Raw genomic sequence first — 18,308 nt, 5'->3', positions numbered from 1 at the left:
CTATCATGTAAATAACTGTTCACATCCCTATTTATCCACTACAAAGATCCACAAAATGCAACCCCTGTTGTGTCATAAACTTTTCAATGTGCGGTTCATATCCCTTAACCTTGGTTTCAAAAGAATGGTATTATTCCACCTATACAATAAAGATGTGTGTAAGGATGCTGAGAAGACCCTGAGGTTCTTCATATATTTCTATACATTTCTCCTTCGTGTTTTCTTTTTTGCACCCATATATGACCTTCATATATTGAACAATAAGCAAAATAATAAAGTAATCACGAGTCACACGTTGTTATATTTCTGTAGTTTTATTACAACATTGTCTCCATGTCTCAAACAGCACATCTCATTACCTACAAAAATGCACATAACTGTGCTAGTTTAATATAGCACAGACTCATACAGTGGCAATGAAACAAATTTACACGCCCATACACAGCATCATGTGCCAGTACCATGTGTACGCGTTTACAGATCAGGGTGCTTCCAACAGCCCACCAGTGTGTCTCCACTATAACGGGTTCCCTCTCTGTGAGGCCTTATGAAAAAGGCACGGCTTAGAAACTAGTGCAGCATCATTCTCTGGCTTTCGCTCTGCATTCAGAACTGAACATTTCAGCATTTCAGTTTGCAAATTAATAAAACTACATTCTTGCATTGGTGTGGGTTATACACAGGTGAGTGTTGGAGGTCGCCCCTCAAGATATTTTGCACAGAAAAGAGACATAAGACAGACTGCAGTTGTTGAGGGTGGTGACAGGCGCTCGTCCTCTCTGTGCAGACTGGAGTCCACAGACTCTCTGCACAAGCCCGTCACTCACCGGAATCACTTAAAGTATCTGACCACTGTTCATTGCGCTTTGCCCACATTCATACACGTGCTATGTTCTGCTATTAACATGACCTGGGATTTATTAGAGGTAGGGTCTGTCCCCCATGACACTCATAAACGTTTACCTTTGTCAAACAAACAAAGTAAAACACACAAGAGAAAAAAAACATAGAAAAATAGAACAATAATAAAAAAAATTCAGACAAGTGGACGAGAAATAAAAAAAAAAAAAAGAAAATCATGAAGACAAACTAAGCCAGCGATAGACTTGGTCCAGTCTGTGTTACATTCACAAACCCTGCCCCGGCAGTGTCTCTGCCGTAGCACCAGAGTTGTTCCCAGTTCTTGTACTGTTAATCTGGACTCGCCTACATGGAGCCAATGTGGACCGCAGTTTCCTTAATACTTCATGTAAGATGACGGAGGGCTCGCCCATGCATGCATGTCAACATTTCCTATGTTACCCAGGGTACAAAACAAGGTCACTGAGGCAACATGGTCCCCTTGTTTGCTACAATTGTAATGCTGTTTTCCCACTTTATTTCATAGACCTCTCAACGCCTTGACCAACAGCTTGTAAAATACTCAGCGATCTGTGCACACACCAGTAGAGACTGTTAATTTAGTCCCTTTGGTCGTGAAATATCCCAGTATTGTTTAAAAAAACTTCCTAAAAGCAGGTCAAGAAGTGTGTTTGTATTCTGTAATCCAGAAAAATAGAAAGCGAGAGGAAATTGGAAAGTCTCAGAAAGGGTGCAAATGGAAACGATATAATTTCGCATCATGTATAAATCCATAAAACAGCATTGATTTGGTCTTAAACTGACACTTTGTAGTAGTGCTGCACCATATTGACTGAAAAATTGCCAATTTTTGCAATACTTTGCAACTTTCTCTTTAAAAATATATTCTTTTAAAGATATAAATTGTCTTAGTTTTGACATAAATGAGCTTTAAGCTCATCTGAAGCCGAAGGTTATTAACAACCCTCTGTTTTTCATGTATCAATTTTCTGACGAGCTAGATCCAAACGTAAATCATCTGTGTTTACCTGTGTAAGTCTTTCAGCTGGTGGATTTGGCTTAAACTTAAATACATCTACTCTAGATACATTTGGTAGAAAATAAATACGATATTAAGTTATGAACACCTTGCTCTATGTATCAGATTGTCACTGCTACCACTGCTGATGTTCCACATACAGTCCCTGGATAAAAACTCATCCGTAATACAAAAGTGCGAGCCTGTGACCTTTGCCCCGGACTGTATCATCCAATGAGCACCTCGACTGTTCTACATAGTTCCTAACAGGTAAACAAAGGGAATCCTGGGGTCCGACTGGGACCATGTGGCATAACAAGTAAAGACAAACATAATGTCTGGTGGCAGAGGATTTAAACAGCTGGGCTGCTGGTTACATTTTTGTTTTAACAAAATTCTTTTGTTAAATTAACTTTTTGTAAATCTCTGACAAAGACGATGAGGAACAATTACATAAAAATATATCTGGGAGGCCAAAGGTCACCAACCACACGGGCTGTGTTTACGTGAGCTGGCTAAAGTCCTATGTAAAGCCTCCCTGCCCCCCCATGACGAGCTGCATTCCAGCAGCAGTCCTCTGCACAACACACACATGAACACACGAGCGACACGCATCCTCATATTCACCACAACGGCAACACAGAGTTCTGATAGAGTTCATGTTGTGTGTGTATTTGTGTGTTTGCGAGGATGGTCAGGCACACAGCTGTTTGTCTCACATCCACAATGTGCGTGTGTGTTTGTGTGTGTGTGCGTCATGAGGGTTCATGGCTGGTTGAGAGTGTCCCAGTGCTGGCTGTGAGTGTGTGTTCAGGAGCCAGTGTCCTGTTGAGGCTGAGACGCCTCTGATTGGCTCTGGGCGTTCTGCTCCTCTCGCCTCAGCTCCTCGCCGAGGTCGCCCATGTCCATGTCTGGCAGGTCCTCCTCGATGGGATCCGCCGCTGCGTCCTCACAGTATACACACTCCTAAACACACACACACAAAGGAAATGTTAAATATATCTAGACATGTCTTTAAAAAAAAGCAACCTTAATATGTTACTGTAAACTAAGCTTTGAGATAAACAACAAGCGTTTGGTCCATACCTTGACATTGATGGCACCTGGTAGACCTCCCCTCCTCATCCAGGGGTGCTCCTCCACGAGCTCTCGCCGCTGGTCTGAGGTGAAGTGAGGCTGGCTCTTCTGCATCTGCCTCAGCCTCTCCTTGTCTTCTCGCAGAACCCTCTGAATGTCCCTGTGGGTCAGGAAACACACACACATTACAGTTCACCGGCAAGACTTACACACATTTTGATAACGTGTGTGTGGAAACAAGAAGAATAAGTAACTTTTGCATTGGTTTTAAATGAATTGTAATCCATGTCAATGACTCACTTGGATGGCATTTGATAGGTCATCATGACCTTGTCATCAGCATTGGCCATCAGCAGCCAGAGGGGCTCCTGAAGAACATATTTGATTAGATGATCTCCATCCCCTAGGGTCGAGACCTTGGCCTGGGACTGGCCCCCGTTGGAGCCCCCTTCGCCTCTCATCTTCGTTTTGGCCTTGGCCTTGTGATCGTGTTCCAGGGAGTCGATGCTGCCAAAGTATTTGCTGGTGTTGCTGCTCCCTGTACACAGTTTTAGAGAAACAGGAAGACAACTAATCAGAAACTAGTAATACCATGAAGTAGCATAATTAGAAGTTAAGTGTACTCAGGAAGCAAAGCTCTTGTTAAGCTCAGGTGTTCCTCTACTGACCTGTTCTGCTGCCAAAAGCTCCACTAGCTGATGTACCACAGCCTGAGCCCGATCCAGAGCCCGAGCCTGAGCCTGAGCCAGAGCCGGAGCCAGATCCTGAGCCCATGGAGCCAGAGGTGGCTGATCCGGTGCCAGAGTGGGAGTCCTCTTGCTCCTGCAGCAGGATGTCCAGCAAGTCGCAGGATGACGAGTTACCGTCGCTGTGCGCCCCGTCTGCTGGAGAATCCACCTGAAAGACAAGATAGCAAACCATCAGTGATAAAGCCTCACCCATCAGTCACACACTGTAACAGGCTTCATTTCAAACCAGTGGTGTCAATCGGTGCATTGTGTCTCTCACCTGTTGGTGGCTTTCGGTCTTGGCTGTGCCTCCTATTTTCTCCCCAGCTGCTCCTGACGCGGCTGCTGAACAGATGCAATGAACTCCAGCAGGGGGCGCCGAGTTGTCCTGTCGCTCCACTGAGCGCTGTCCCTCCTCCATGCTGAGCAGGTTGAGCTGCAGTGGCGAGCTGCATCGCGACTCAAACAGCGGCGGTGATGTGGCGGGCTCCCTCGCTCCAGAGGCCGGGGTGGAGGAGCGTGATGCCGCCCCCTCTCGGGGCTCCACAGCCAGTGCTTTGGGGGGCTCAGCAGCTAGGCTGTAAGGGAAGGGCTGAGCTGGATACGGGGCTTGAGTCACAAACTGAGTCTGCACTGGGAAAGAAGGCTGTGCAGCAAAGGGCTGCTGGGTAGTGTAGGGAGGCTGAGAGGCCTGGAAAGGCTGCTGGGTGGTGTAAGCAGTCTGAGGGGCCTGGAAGGGCTGCTGGGTAGGGAAGGGGGTCTGGGCCGTTTGAAATGGCTGCTGGGTAGGGAAGGGGGTCTGGGCCGTTTGAAATGGCTGCTGGGTAGGGAAGGGGGTCTGGGCTGTTTGAAATGGCTGCTGGGGGGTAAAAGCAGTCTGCACGGGGAACGGCTGTTGGCTGGTGAAAGGTGTTTGTGTCTGCATGGTGTAGGCCGGCTGCGCGGGCTGAAAGGGCTGCTGAGTTGTGTATGCATGTTGTGTCTGTGTCTGCTCGGGGAAAAATGTTGCTCTAGGAGCAGCCCCCAGCTGCCCTATCTGTCCTATCGGTCCTATCTGTGGGAAGAGGTAATTTGGTAACACCAGAGCCACCACAGGTGTGACAATGGGTGCAGCATATGGCGTGGCAGTAGGAGGGGCTTGGGTGCTCTGCCCCTCTCCAAATCCTGCGGAAAGGGAGGGGTCAGGGCGGGGGGCCTGAGCCGGGGCTGCGGGTGCTGGAGGGTAAAGCGGGTAGGCAGGCACCATGGCTGGGTAGGAGACGTTAAAAGCTGACTGGGAGGCTTCGGATGGAGACCATGACGTTTGGTTGAGACCCTGCAGGGGCGGCCGGGGTTTGCGGTTTGATATAGCGCTGTCTGAAGAATCAGGATGCTTCATCCGTGGCTTCTTGGACTTCCTGTTGCGATTGCCCTTCTTGGCAGCGGTCTCGGGCCTAGTGGAGCCCTGTTTGGCTGTACCTCGTGGTCCAGATGCTTCTTACATGGAACATAGAGAAGTCAGACGGTTAGTTTCAGAAGTGACTGCAAAATTAGCATTTATTTTGTGTAGCAAGCGAAAAAGCTGCAATTTCACACTTAAAAATTCAAACATTTGTTCCTAAAAGACGGAGGAAAATTCATAAATCAAAGCAAAAGCAAATAAAGGATGAGAGCCATTGTAGTTGCTAAACCATGTTTACCTGCAGCGTTGGCCGGACCCCTCTGTTTGTGCAGATATGTGGAACAGTCTTTCTGGAAAGTCCTGGCATTGTGGACCTCTCGGAGGCGGTTGAGGAAGGCTTGCTCTTCTTTCTGGGTGTGTGCAGCCAGCACCTGTTTGGTCAGTCCCAGCCGCTTGTAGGCCTCCTTCTCCTGGCTGGGCGGGGACACAACACTGACAGGCAGAGGTGGGGGTGCAGGGCTCTCTGTCACGTCCTCAATAATCTCTGTGGAAGGAAACGGAGCCATACAGATCAGTCAGACAGAGCGTATTATAAAACAGTCGCACAAATACACACCATATGCTTTAGCGCAGGTATGTTCAGTATTACTGCTTTTAAAAAACAGACGCTCACCGGACTCTGGCTGAGGCTTCTTGTCTCCCACATGGACGATGGTGCTGCTGTAGCTGCACTGTGATGGGATGGACACCACGCTCTCAGCCTTGCTGGGCAGGGTGAGGGGTGCCAGGGGGCCACCCACCACGGGCTTCTTAGGTGCTTTCATGTTCGACAGACCTGGCTGGCCGTCTAGCATCATAGTGTCTGGATTGGAATAGAGAAATCCTTGGTAAGCTCCAAACTTGTACAACAGAAGGGATGCTTCTAAGCAAAATTGAAGATGCAACAAGCATGATGATGTGTACATACCTTGGTTTGTGTCCTGAGGCACTTGCATGCTATCATCTAAGCCCTTCTTGTCATCGTCTGAGTTGGACGAGGTGGCGTTGGAGGAGAACTGGTACTTCCTCTTCACTGTGATGGGGATGTTACAACTCTCCAGGTACCTGAGGAACAGAAACTGGTTTAATCACAGAGTTCACGCTTCACACATGTGACCTTTTAACCGTCACGCCCCCCATGAACACAAACACTAGCCTCACCTAATGACGCTGTCGAGGCAGCTGATCTGCTGGTACGAGTGGACAGTCTGGTCTTTGCAGGGGAAGTCGTCCATGGCGGCGACAGTACTGTCCCTGACTTGCAGAGGGAGCACTGAGTCCTTCAGGCGCATCGCTGGACTCTTCTGAGCTGCAACTGCAAGGGATGAGAATATTAGAAACTTGCATAGCAAGGCAGATAGAACTGAACTCAAATGTTTGCTGTCTCTTTAAAATAAACACTTTTTGTATAAATGTGAACTGCTAGATGCATGTGATTTTTTGAACTTACAGGTGTGTATCCAACCATTAAGTTTAAATTGAGTTTCTTTGCTGCCCACAGTCTGCTCGTCATGAACTCAAAGTCAAAGCCACAGATCAAACTGAACTCACTGTCAGCGCATTTCTTCTGCTCGGGCTTGGATGGCGACGGTAAGGGCGAAGAGGAAGGCGAGCGCAGGCAGACCTGGGAGTCCTGGTTCTTCAGCATGTGGACACCTTTACAGATCTCCTGGAACGTCCTCGGAGGCTTGGCCTTGCCCGTCTCCTCCGCTGTCTTCCTCGCTGTGACGTTGCCGTTGCTCTCGCTGGATGAACTGATGCTCACCAGCTGCTCATGGGAACCATTGCTGCCATGGCTACCGTAACCACTGGAGCCCATGTTGTGGACCGGCTGCGCGGAGAAAAGGTTGTTACTTGTACTGAAAAACCAGTGAACAATGAGTATTTGAGTGGGGGACTGCTTAAATGTGTGTGTACGTACTTGGAGTAGCAGCCTGTGGATCTGTTCACTAATTTCCTGGATGTCCGAGTCCATGATCTTCCCTCCATGGAAAGCCGGTGCTGCAAAAACATCTTCATTCACAGGACCCCTGAAAAACACAAACTGTCATCATCTTGCATGTTCAAAGTGACACATAGTGAAAGAAATACTGTGTAGACAAAGAGACGTGAACTAAGACAACAGGTTCGGATACTCACATGCGGACTTTGTGCCTGCCGATGACAAAGGAGACCTTGCGGCTCCAGGGGTTGACGAAGCTGGACCAGCTGGTGTCGATGGTGATGTACTCGCCGTTTCTTGCACAGAAGCGAATCGAGGAGTGATCGAACGGCTGACCAGCATACTGCAGAACTGTAGGCAACGGATGGGAGAGAGTGTCAGGAACAGCTGTGCAACATATAGGATGCAATGCAAAAATCTGTAAAACGCGTCAGTAAACAAGCACATAAAAGTTGTTCTTACTTTTGCGATGCACAGCGAGCATCAATGGTCGGTCGCTCGGGTGCAGGTTGAGCAGCACAGGGGTCCCGATCAGGTCCTGAGGGAGGTAACCCAGCAGAGGAACAGCCCTGATGGAGAAACGACAGTGTTTTAAAAATCCTCCACTTTTGATCAGTTTTCTTGGCCATGAATTCAACCTGCGCTTTGTTCAGCAGAGCAGCAAACCGCACAGATGCACTCACCTCTCATCCACATCCTGGAATACACAGTTAGGCGTGTGTGTGGTGGTGAAGATACGCTTGTCAGAAGGAATTCTGGGTGCTGGTGAGGGAAAAGAAGAAAATTAAAATGCTTTATTTATTTTACTTTTTATACACAAGCCAATAGTTTGAGCCTGATATGATTAGCTGAGGCATTGTTGTAAAATATGGGTGCAGTCCTCACCTTCGTATCCAGAGTGCACCCTCTCTGCCAGCAGGAGGCAGCAGAACTGTTCCTCAGCCAGCTCGGCGTCCTGGACTTTCATCAGGTAAGGAGTCATACGGAAAGGATAGTACTGAAGATCCCCTTCATGCTCCTTTCCACCACTACAGCACACACACAGACACACAAATAGTATTATTACACTGTTTAATTGCATTGGACTACTACCTAAAGGTGCCTTAAAATATATTTGAGAGTGTCTGAAACTGAGCTTTTTGTATAAGAATCGACAGATGTGTCTGTTGTAGACATCATGTAAAACAAGTGGTTAAGTTCACCAGACTGAAAAGACTGCCTGCAAGGAGTTTCATAACTGAAACCGGATATTAAGGAATGATCTTAATCTGTAGCTGCAATGCCCCTTCTGACCACTAGACTGCTCTATAGCTGCAGAGCTCACAGCCGCTGACTTCCTCCCTCCTCTCAGTCCTCCTCCTCCCCCTTGCTCGCTAACCCTGTGCTGACTCAGAGCTTGTTTGAGCAGGAAACTATGGATCAGAGAAGCCGCCGGCCACTGTCACTCACCTGATGCGGCAAAAGAAGGATTTCTCCTGCATGCACTCCGTGGGAGACGACTCTGAATTAGAGACAGGGAGAAGGTGGGATGAATATATCGCCAAATGCATGACATTGATTACTTCCAAAGCACACATCTGTTAGTCACCCATATGCAACAGGAGTCTTTCTTCCAGAAAGGAAGAGGTAAAAAAAACAAGAAAGGCCATGTGAGAGTTTTCTATAATTATGCAAGTCAAGTTTGAAGCCTCATTGTAGTCAAAAGTTTAATATAAAATGCAGCTGTTCAGTGTTGACTTAAGCAGCCTCATTTACTCAGTAATCTCTGCCACGTCCACACTGCTGGGCTGATAACAGCTCCCAAAGCAAATGACCACAAGCTGTTGAGCCTGCAGAATCAACCGCAGTAAAGTGCACTGGCATTGGGTTAGCCTTGTAGGACGAGTAAAAGGCCACAACCAGCTCGAAGAAACCGGTTACATAATTTGCTGTACATCTCTAAAGGTTGGATTAGTTAATCGAGACAGAATATTAAACACATCCATCATTATAATGCGGTCCCATAAAACACCCCTCATGTCTCCAAATCTGAGCATAGCCTGGATTTGTTGCAGGGCCTCTGCAGGTGTTTGCATTAATGTATTCAGGTGTAACTGATAAACCTGTAACTCATGGCTGCACCAATGTATGATTATGTCCTCTGCAAATATGTGGCAGGTGTATGTGAGTAGGCGTATGTTTGCTAATGTGCGATTGAATATGTTAATGGAATACGTGCTATGTGTGTATGAGCATGTGTGTGTGGGGGCGGGTCATGTGTAGGAAACTGACGCTTGTGTGTGCAGATGGTCCAGGCCGTGTTTCATGTGGCTTCCCCACGTGCCCTTTGTGGGGGCGACGTGGATCATGTCGGTCGCGTGTCAGTTTATTTCATCAGGACAAAATTGTAAAAATGTGAATTATTCAGGAGGAAGAGAGGTGGTACCTGCGCCGGTGCACATGCTCCATGAGGGCAGGCGGTAGGGCGTGGTGAAGCTGTAGAACACGCTGACGTCCTGCGGCGTCAGGAACTCCACAAACTTGGCGTTTTTGAACACTTCCCGCTTGCAGTTCAAGATGGACGCCGCCTGGTCCGAGATGTAAACGATCTTCCCCGTGATGAGCGAGACGGCTACAGCAAAAATATCCTGCCCATTCAAGACAAAAAAATTCCCTTAAAACAAGTTCTTTAACACGTCTTTACCAACTCAAACAATTCCTACAATTAAACTGGTGTTAACAATCTAATTAATGTGTTCTTCCTTCTTTATCGAAGGTGTGAATCGGAGGTACTTACAGTGTTTTTTAGGGTGTACTCAGACGTGATGCTGTTGATTTCCTCGATGGTGTAGGAGGACACATCAAACCCTGGTGGCTGACTGTCATTAATCATCAGCATCTGGTAGTATTCCTCATTGGCTGCAAAACAACAAGAAGATGAATCAATGCACACATCATTTCACACAAAAGGAGAAGGTCTGTTGTCTTTGCATCATGCATATCAGAAAAATCAGAATGTACGCGTCGGATCAGCCTACATTCTACATTTCATTAATCACCTAAAAAACTTAATAATCTCTGACACCCTTTACCAACATGACTTGAGTACATGCGTGAAAAAAAGTGCCAATCAAAGCGTGTCTTACCTTTCACCTGTTTGACGCATCGCAGCGCATACTTGAGCGTGTTGACGGTGCTGGACTTGCCCTTGTTCCTCTTTTCCGACGGTAAGTGCATCTTGAGCTCCTTTAGGGTCTTGAAGACCTCCTTCTGTGTCTTAGCTTTGGCTGACTGTTCGCTGCTGCAGGGTGAACATGAGACAGATACACGTGTGTCAAAATGACAAGGTCTCACCATTGCTTTCGCACTCCTGAGAAGCATGGCTTTCCAGTATGGAGAGCAGAACAGGAGGGGGTAGCTAACCATTACATCTCCCCCCCTGGTCGAACTTTGAGATCTTTGCATGCAAGTAAAAACTGACAATTCATTTCACATCTAAGGAGAATTAAATAAGTCTTCTACTGTCTTATGAAATTGAATGCAGGCATCTCGATTCAAAGCAAATTTTGAAAAATAAAGATATCACAAGTGAACCAACCTGCAGCCGCTGGTTGACGGGTTGTCCTGCTCCGAGCTCAGCAGACTGAAGGCGTTGGAGCTGCTTGGCGGTGAGGGGCTGTGAGAGTTTGAGCTGTAACCATAAACAACATGTTGTGTTACTGAAGATGAACAGAGAGAACAAAAAACAGAACATTGTGAAAGCACAGTTAAAGCGCCAAAACAGAAGGTAAGACTAAACACGTTAAAATCAAGGCCCTAAATGTGTTCCTGCTACACACATACCATCTGCCCCCCCTGTAAGTCTATACAAACAAGGACAGCAGCTTGCAGGTGCACACAGGAGAGGAGGGGCAAATATTTCCTTCTCTGGATTTAAAAAATAAAAAGGCACAGACAGTTCACCACAAAGACAAGCTGGTGCACCGCGACATGTAAACTACCCTTTTCTCTAATTATGCCTATAAACTATAGAATAGTGGTTCCCAAGCTGTGGTACCTGAACCACTGGTGGTACGCAAGAGCCTTTCTTAAAGGCCCAAATCCTCAACTTAAAAAGATAAATTCAAATAAGGACTCGTTTTTTTATTATCTTGCAGATTCACATTTAAATAAATCACCGAGATTACCACTGTAAGAAGTATTTTAGAAATAAAAGTATCCTGTGTTTTTTAATGTAAAGTGGATGTGAGGTTATCATGTACTACAACATTGTTAAGTGTTTCTAGGGAATGTTTTTCCCCGTTCAGTATAGATCATGGTGTCAAATGTCGAACTCACCACATTAATAAGACAAATATTACCCTACTTTTTCCCCCACATTGATTTAGATTATATTTTATCTCTAATGGGAATAATAAACCACACATTAATCAGACAGATGATGATGCAATGAGGCAAAAAAGGACACAAATCGGGTCAAATCAATCTTGCAGAAGGAAACAAGGCTATGTGAAGGGAAGCAAAACACAAGCCTCAGCTACTGGGAGGCTTATCGCAGTGGCTGGAGCACATTGATTTATCGAGCCAGACTATATCTATATATGACGTGATTAGCTCAAGGTCACAGAGGAATACAATACCAGATTATAACTCACAAGTTCAAAATTCTGAACTTAAGTCTAAGTACCAAGACAAGCAGAGCATGTGTGTTAAATCAGAGAGCTTAGGAGAACAAGAGGTGAGGAATGTGAGATACAGGCAAAGCCCGTTTAACGCCTCCACAATGTCTTCACTCTTTTCTTGTATTTCTTAACCACTTTAACCTCGAGAGGGATACGCAAGGAGAAGAAATCAAGGACACTCTTATGACGTGACCCGAGGCTTCATCTGACGCAATGACAGTTTCTGATGACGACCGGGCAGCTGGCAGGCTGACAGCTGACTTTACCAGCATTAGTGCCTTTTGTTGCCCTCCGGTTTTTCCCTTGTACACAGAGTGACGCACTGATGCACAAGTAAGAGTTATTACTGCTAGTGCTTTTCTTTTTTTTACTGATGTCCCTCATGTGATAAACTACATTACATTACCCTCTGCTTTTTGTCTCTCCATATTAGCAGCATGAAAAGCAGCCACACATGAACAACCATCTTTTTAGAAGAGGTTTATCCAAAAAGACGAGCTACGGAGCAAGAAAGGCGACATTGGGAGCAAGCCTCTTGAAAGAGAAATGAGGTTAACTACAAATAATTCAATATAATAACCACAGAAGAAGATATTTAGCAGCTGCTTTTCTTTGTAGCCGTCAAACTGAAGCCAGTGGCCGACATCCTACTTCTGTGTCTCCTAATGGGTCGCAAGTGTGTCAAGTTCCTCAGGTGTGTGTTTGAACTCATTCTGTCAGCACGTTTTCTGTGTGTAACATCAGCCGCCAATGAGAAAGTCAATCACTGGCTCAGTGGTGTGCAGTAAGGTCCACACAGGACAGCTCTGGCGACGTTTGAGTAGTATTTCACAAACTACAAATATGTATAAAAGTAAAGCTACGATGTAATACAGCCTCTATTTAAAGGGCTTTAATTTATGCTCGGCATTGTGGTGAGCTGCTTAATATTTACAAAAACTTGAGCCAGAAGTTAGACGTAACATTTAACTGGATTGCCTGTTATTTAAGGTGTTTCCATGATTTCCATTGATGATGGAGAAGAAAGAAACTTTCAACAAACGTGAGTATTTTGATTGTCATTAAAAACCTTATCGATTTTAAATTAATCGATTTCATGCAAAGATGCTTGGTTCCATTTTGGTTCATTAAAAACACATTTACCACGCCTAGTTTACAGGCAGAGTCATATTGGGGGGGAAATTTGTGGCCTTCTTTTCATTATCACAATGCTGTATTGTAATATAATGAATCGTAACCCCAGATCTTCTTTTAGTCTGTCTCATAAATAGGAGCAGAATACCTCCCACTGTTTGATACACTTGTTAGACTGATTCACACCAACAATGACTCACACAGGAGAAAACGGCCCTTCTATTACATTTAATGAACCTCACTTCCGTGACCTAGATGGTCCGCTCCCCCGCTGTGTTGGGGGAAAAAAGCGTAATTCAAAATGATTCAGTGCGTTTGATGTGTCTCACCTCTTGTTGCTCCCTGAAGACTCCATAAGAGCAGAGTCCTTGCCATTGCCGTTGGAGCTGCCCACAGATTCATTGCCATGGGACTCATTTCCATGCGACTCGTTACCATGGGATTCTGTCCCGCTCCCGCTCGAGCCGCTGCCGCCCATCTCTACGTCCTCGTGTAAGGGCGCGCGCGGACGCTTCCTGTCCTCGTGCGGGGAGCCCGGTGAGGCCGGGTGCTCGTGGCTGCTGTCGCTCCCCTCGGAGGCCATTCCCAACTCCGCGTCCAGTTCGACCCCATCCTGCCTGCCACAACCCTCGCTGTAACTGCTGGCCATGCGGTGAAGTTGGCTGATGGAACTGCAGACAGAGCGATCTTCTTCCTCCGCCTGGAAGCCGACCCTTTCCCGGTTCCTTTCGCGCCCCTCCAGGGTTGAGTACAGATAGTGCTTGGGATCGCTGTCCTCAGACATGGGACGAGCCAAGGGGCGAAATACTGGAGCTTAAGTTACCTTCCACATGGCACTGCCATGAAGAGCATAGCACTGAGACGTAAAAGGAGTTGATTCCTCTTGAGTGGGGGTGCAGTCTAAAAGGAGGGGGGGAAAAAAAGCACAGGTACTCAGACAAACCATTTCAGTACAGTGCACTTCTATTGATAGTAGATCAATAGCAAAGAAATCCCTAAAATAAGAAGAAATCAATGGGGATTAGATGCAGCCAAGCATTAAAATACAGCTGTACACTTTGATCTGATCAGCCTGTGCAGGCCTGGGTCGCAGCATTTTTTTTCAAGTCAGTGAGAAAAGGGCAGCACAGATAAAATGATCTTGTTGTTGTTGTGCAGTCAGCCACACACACACGCACACACACACACACATACACACACACAGCTGCAGTCCATCCTTCAAAAGGTCTGCACAGTAAATAGGCCGCTGTTTGCCCTTTCCGGGCAGACTTAAGCCCCAGACCGGTGTGATCTGGTTGAATTTTTCAAAAGAGCATTTTCACATGAAAGGCGAGTCAGAAGAGATGAAAACACAGCTCTGAAGAAGGACACGAACACAAATGTTCACCTGGCACAACCTTCCCGAGGAGGAAAAACGTAATACTTATTAATCACTTGTAACATTATTTAAGCCCCTTCCCTGTCGGGCCTTTTACAAATTAACGAATAATAAAGAGGTAGGAGGTCTCTCTGGGGAGAAGCCCGCTCTCCCTCACAAACAACAGCATTATCATTAATGCCAAGGCCGTGGAGCTCACTCTAACAGATGATAAATCAGACCTGTTAATGCACCGACCATGGTCATTATTAAATAAACACAGCCTTATGTAACAAAGCGCTGTGCCCTCAATTTACAAAACAATAACAAAAGGTGAGAAAAGAACGTCATGTTACATTCACAGTGTACTAATACATCAAATGCAGTTATTACACAAGTCATCTCTAAACTCTACTGTGGATGGTTAAGTTACTGTCATAAATACAAGTTGAATTTGACTTTTTGTGGCAAACCAGTGTTAAATAAGAGGACTCATAATCATGCACTTAAATAGAAGAGCAACAGTTTTCATTCAGCCTCCTCCTCCCCCTCCTTCAGCCTCCACAGCAGAATAGCAGCAGTTTGAGCTATTTATGTCCATTTAAGCCACATTAGTAACTGCTGGCAACAGGTACCGCAGCCAGAACTCCAAATATTTCATTGTTTCCCGGCCATCCAATCCAACATTAGTGTGCAGCCATTTATGTAAGAGTGTAAATTCGGCTGCTCGTTTATTCTTCACTCTTTACATAAGCCGTTTTACATAACGTCTCATAGTTTTAAAAGGAAGGATTTCGTTTTTTTGAAGAATTCCAAAAACCTAGCAGACTTTCCGCCCACCCACACAGCCACTGTCACCTTAGGAAGTGACCCACTCCCAGGCATAACTGAGGCGGTAACCAAGCGATTAGAGGGGACTTTCTATTGGCTGCTGCAAAGAACCAATCAGAGGAGAGCAGGGAAGGCAGTGATGTCAGCCAATAATGAGGAAGTAAGGGATGATGGCAGGTTGAAAACATGCCAGTGGAAACAATTCTGGCCTATTACTTCTATTTGCAACGATGAAAAGGACTAAAGCTTGAAGAGTATAGCATGTTTAAGCTTACGCAACCTTCAAACAGAAGCATTAAACTAGGTAGTTAAAGTTTAAACCAGCAAGTTAGTTGATATTACTCAGTTGACAATATGCAGAAGGATATTAAAGCCTTTAACAGCCAACAATACATTTCAAAACCAGCTTAGCACAATAAAACAATTCTCAAACAGCCATATTATCTTCTGCTGCTCTGTCATAATTTTTCATACAACAATTTTGAGCTGTTATGAAACTATTCAGGACTTTAAACTCCAAAACTCAGCTGAAATATTGACTTGCATGTAACAGGTGCACCAAAGAAAACCCTAGATCACATTCATTTTCAGAATATCTTCGCCATTTCCTGTATAATTCACTGGTTAAAAGAGCATGCAGTACGAATATGAGCTTACCAGAGACTGCTTTCTCCACCTAACAGACAAGCAGGCAAGATCCCACAAGTACTGAATTACAGCTTTCTCCCCATATCTTCAAATGTGTCAAAGACGCAAATACGCAAACATGTAACTCTCAAAACCGAAGAGAAGAATGACATAATGAAACCGAACTCCCTCTGCCTTCAGCTCAGCACTGTTTCAGTCGGAGCGCTGATACTCCCCAACACACTAGCACAGATCTCAGGCATTATACAACGCTGCTCCAGTCACATGGATTTGGCTTCAGTGCAGCACAAAGCAGTGGTAGCCCTGTTTCATAAAACCACATGCTTTCACTTGTATCCAACCACAGTCTGATGAAGAGGATTCTTCAATAAAATGTGAGACAGAAATTACATGAGCATAAAAACAGACTTAGACTTTATAATGTTAATAAAAAGGATGTAAACCCTTGATCATCTTTTACATAATCTGGTTAATCACAGGGCAAAACATAAGGTCAGTGTTACCTGTAGAGAATAAGATTTAAGAGCAATAAGTATTTTCATCCACTTTCCTACTTCAGTATTTCATTAAAATGCCTCATTAAAAGTGAGTTACATCACAACACCTGCCATTACTGCTCTATTTTTTAAAGTTATTCCATTTCCCTTATGAATCAGGAAAGGAGACAACACATGTCTGTAAAACTGTAATTATATTAAACCACACAGAATGACACATTTTGAAGGAGATATGTTATGCAAAGTAACTAAAACAATGTTGCAAGATTGAATAACTATTCTGTGTTAAAGGTAGACTCCCACTTGCTTTCTATGATGTCATATGATGGCCCCATATTTGCCATAAAGAGTCAAAAACAGCTCAATGTGTACCTGTGGTTATTTATTATAAAGGTGTAGCATTAATATCGACAAAATACTGAACTGTAATGTGATTATCATGTCGGCCTTAAAGCCACAGGTAGGCCAGTGTGCCAGGCGCAAACAGGTTTCTGTGTGCGAGGACAGTAGGCCCTAGAAAGGTAGTTTAGATATAAACTCACTAAAAAGTAACCAATTTCCTTTTAATTAACGCCCATCATATAACATTTGACATACATCTACTTAATGTATTTAAATAAATCAATTTTCAAAATGTTATAGGAAAAAGGGATATACAACGTTGTCTATGCTTTCTAAGTCCTAACATCTGAAATGGAAAACAAACTAAGATCTTTTTTTTTAACGGAAATCATTATATAACATTGACTATTGTATTTCCTATATTGACTATTTTAAAAGATATAAAGGTTCAATAATAGAAAATACCATAAAAAAGGTTTTTTAAAGGGAGCAAACATCCCTTCCCCCATCTAACTCCCATTGACCTGCTATTCAAAATCCTCACACACGTTGACCTGCAATCCACTGCACGGTACACTGACACAGTTATGTAAAAGTAACGATATCGTTCAAAACCCGCCACAAAACGGCAGCCACTCGGCCACTAAGGGGCCATTTCATCAAAGCAGACATTTTGTCTTCCCTACGTGTGAACAGAAAACCTCAAACCGGCGTTTTTTCTTATAAAAGTACAAAAAGTAGAGCAATCAGATTTTTCGCGCATGCGCAGATGGGGTTAAGTTATGCAACTTATTTTTTACACTCGCTTATTCTTTCTTGCTACAACCAAAGCACAAAATAAATCCAAACCAACCTGTACTGCCGACAAAAAAATCGTCTCTTCTGTGGTCCTTGTTGTCAAGTAAAAAGAAAGTCGCTCGGTGGATAAAACACTCGGTTAAAACATCGAGCATTCCTCAATGGGAGACGGCAGTCAGACGGGTTGACACAGTAGTCAATGGATCCTCCCTTGCTCTCTCCGGCAACTGCCTAGTAGCAAATCGGCGAGCTCTGCGCGCGACCTCAATTCAGACTCCGCCCTTAGCGCTTCCCAATTGGTTTAAAACTACGGGTTTCCATGGTGAAGATGACGGAATTGCGAAAACAAAATCTCATTGGTCCAGAGCGCTGTCAGTCGTTTTATATAAACAAGTCATCCACTGCACGTGGAATTCCATGTTGTGTGAATCGTGCTGTGTGAGACCGGGAGAGTTACGACTACGCAGTGGCCAAAACAACGTATCGAGTGTTGAAATTACATAAATGCAAAAGTCCAAGGAGGAAACAACTCGGAAATGATGATACAACTCCAAATATCAGACAGAAATACTTGTAATTTACCTCGGCTATGATGTAGCCTAGTTAGCGCGAAACCGTTCGGACGCTTTAGCAATAAAATGTATTTCTAAGCGAGGTGTCCAATAAGTTAGCGCAACCATAGCACCTAAATTACATTCTACCACCTTAAAAAGACGCTGAATTAATTCAATTGAGTAAAATGGCTGAAAATACTGTCTTGAAGCGGAATGGGGGAAAGTCTACGTCTATCGGGGTATAGCTTGACGTGTGTCACAGTTGACTGCATCACATCTGTTTAGAGCTCGATTTTTGATGCTTTTACTCGAGAAAGCACGGATAAAATGTATGCCAATATTACATAGTGTTATTTGTTAGACTATTTGAAAGAGAACATGTATTACACTTTTCCCCATCAATGTACAGTTCTACACAATTACACTAAATTTTTGTAATA

The 18,308-nt window shown here is 44.8% G+C and overlaps 1 protein-coding gene across 2 annotated transcripts; it reads right to left on the bottom strand.

The window, feature by feature from the left end:
- Positions 1-309: 309 nt before the first annotated feature.
- Positions 310-17,518, bottom strand: LOC138604738 (period circadian protein homolog 2-like). Of its 2 annotated transcripts, none has more exons than XM_069676719.1 (22): positions 17,370-17,518; positions 13,171-13,741; positions 10,624-10,716; positions 10,172-10,326; positions 9,823-9,944; positions 9,472-9,673; positions 8,496-8,547; positions 7,932-8,074; positions 7,730-7,808; positions 7,509-7,615; positions 7,244-7,397; positions 7,026-7,134; positions 6,656-6,935; positions 6,266-6,419; positions 6,033-6,169; positions 5,739-5,927; positions 5,364-5,609; positions 3,965-5,160; positions 3,625-3,853; positions 3,257-3,494; positions 2,966-3,116; positions 310-2,845 (listed from the first exon to the last, which is right to left on the bottom strand). In XM_069676719.1, exons 2-22 carry the CDS (start codon positions 13,623-13,625, stop codon positions 2,690-2,692), a joined length of 4,647 nt encoding a protein of 1,548 aa, XP_069532820.1. In that variant the 5' UTR covers positions 13,626-13,741; positions 17,370-17,518; the 3' UTR covers positions 310-2,689. The 2 variants fall into 2 exon arrangements, with proteins under 2 accessions (XP_069532820.1, XP_069532821.1); XM_069676720.1 differs by having other exon boundaries at positions 3,965-5,157.
- Between the last annotated feature and the right edge of the window lie 790 nt (positions 17,519-18,308).

This window comes from Semicossyphus pulcher, unplaced genomic scaffold (genome assembly GCF_022749685.1).
Source record: "Semicossyphus pulcher isolate SPU_LCO1_2020_fin unplaced genomic scaffold, fSemPul1.0.p SCAF_26, whole genome shotgun sequence".
Classification (NCBI taxonomy): domain Eukaryota; kingdom Metazoa; phylum Chordata; class Actinopteri; order Labriformes; family Labridae; genus Semicossyphus; species Semicossyphus pulcher.
Note: the sequence above shows the minus strand (reverse complement) of the source record. Positions and strands in the feature narration are given on the sequence as shown.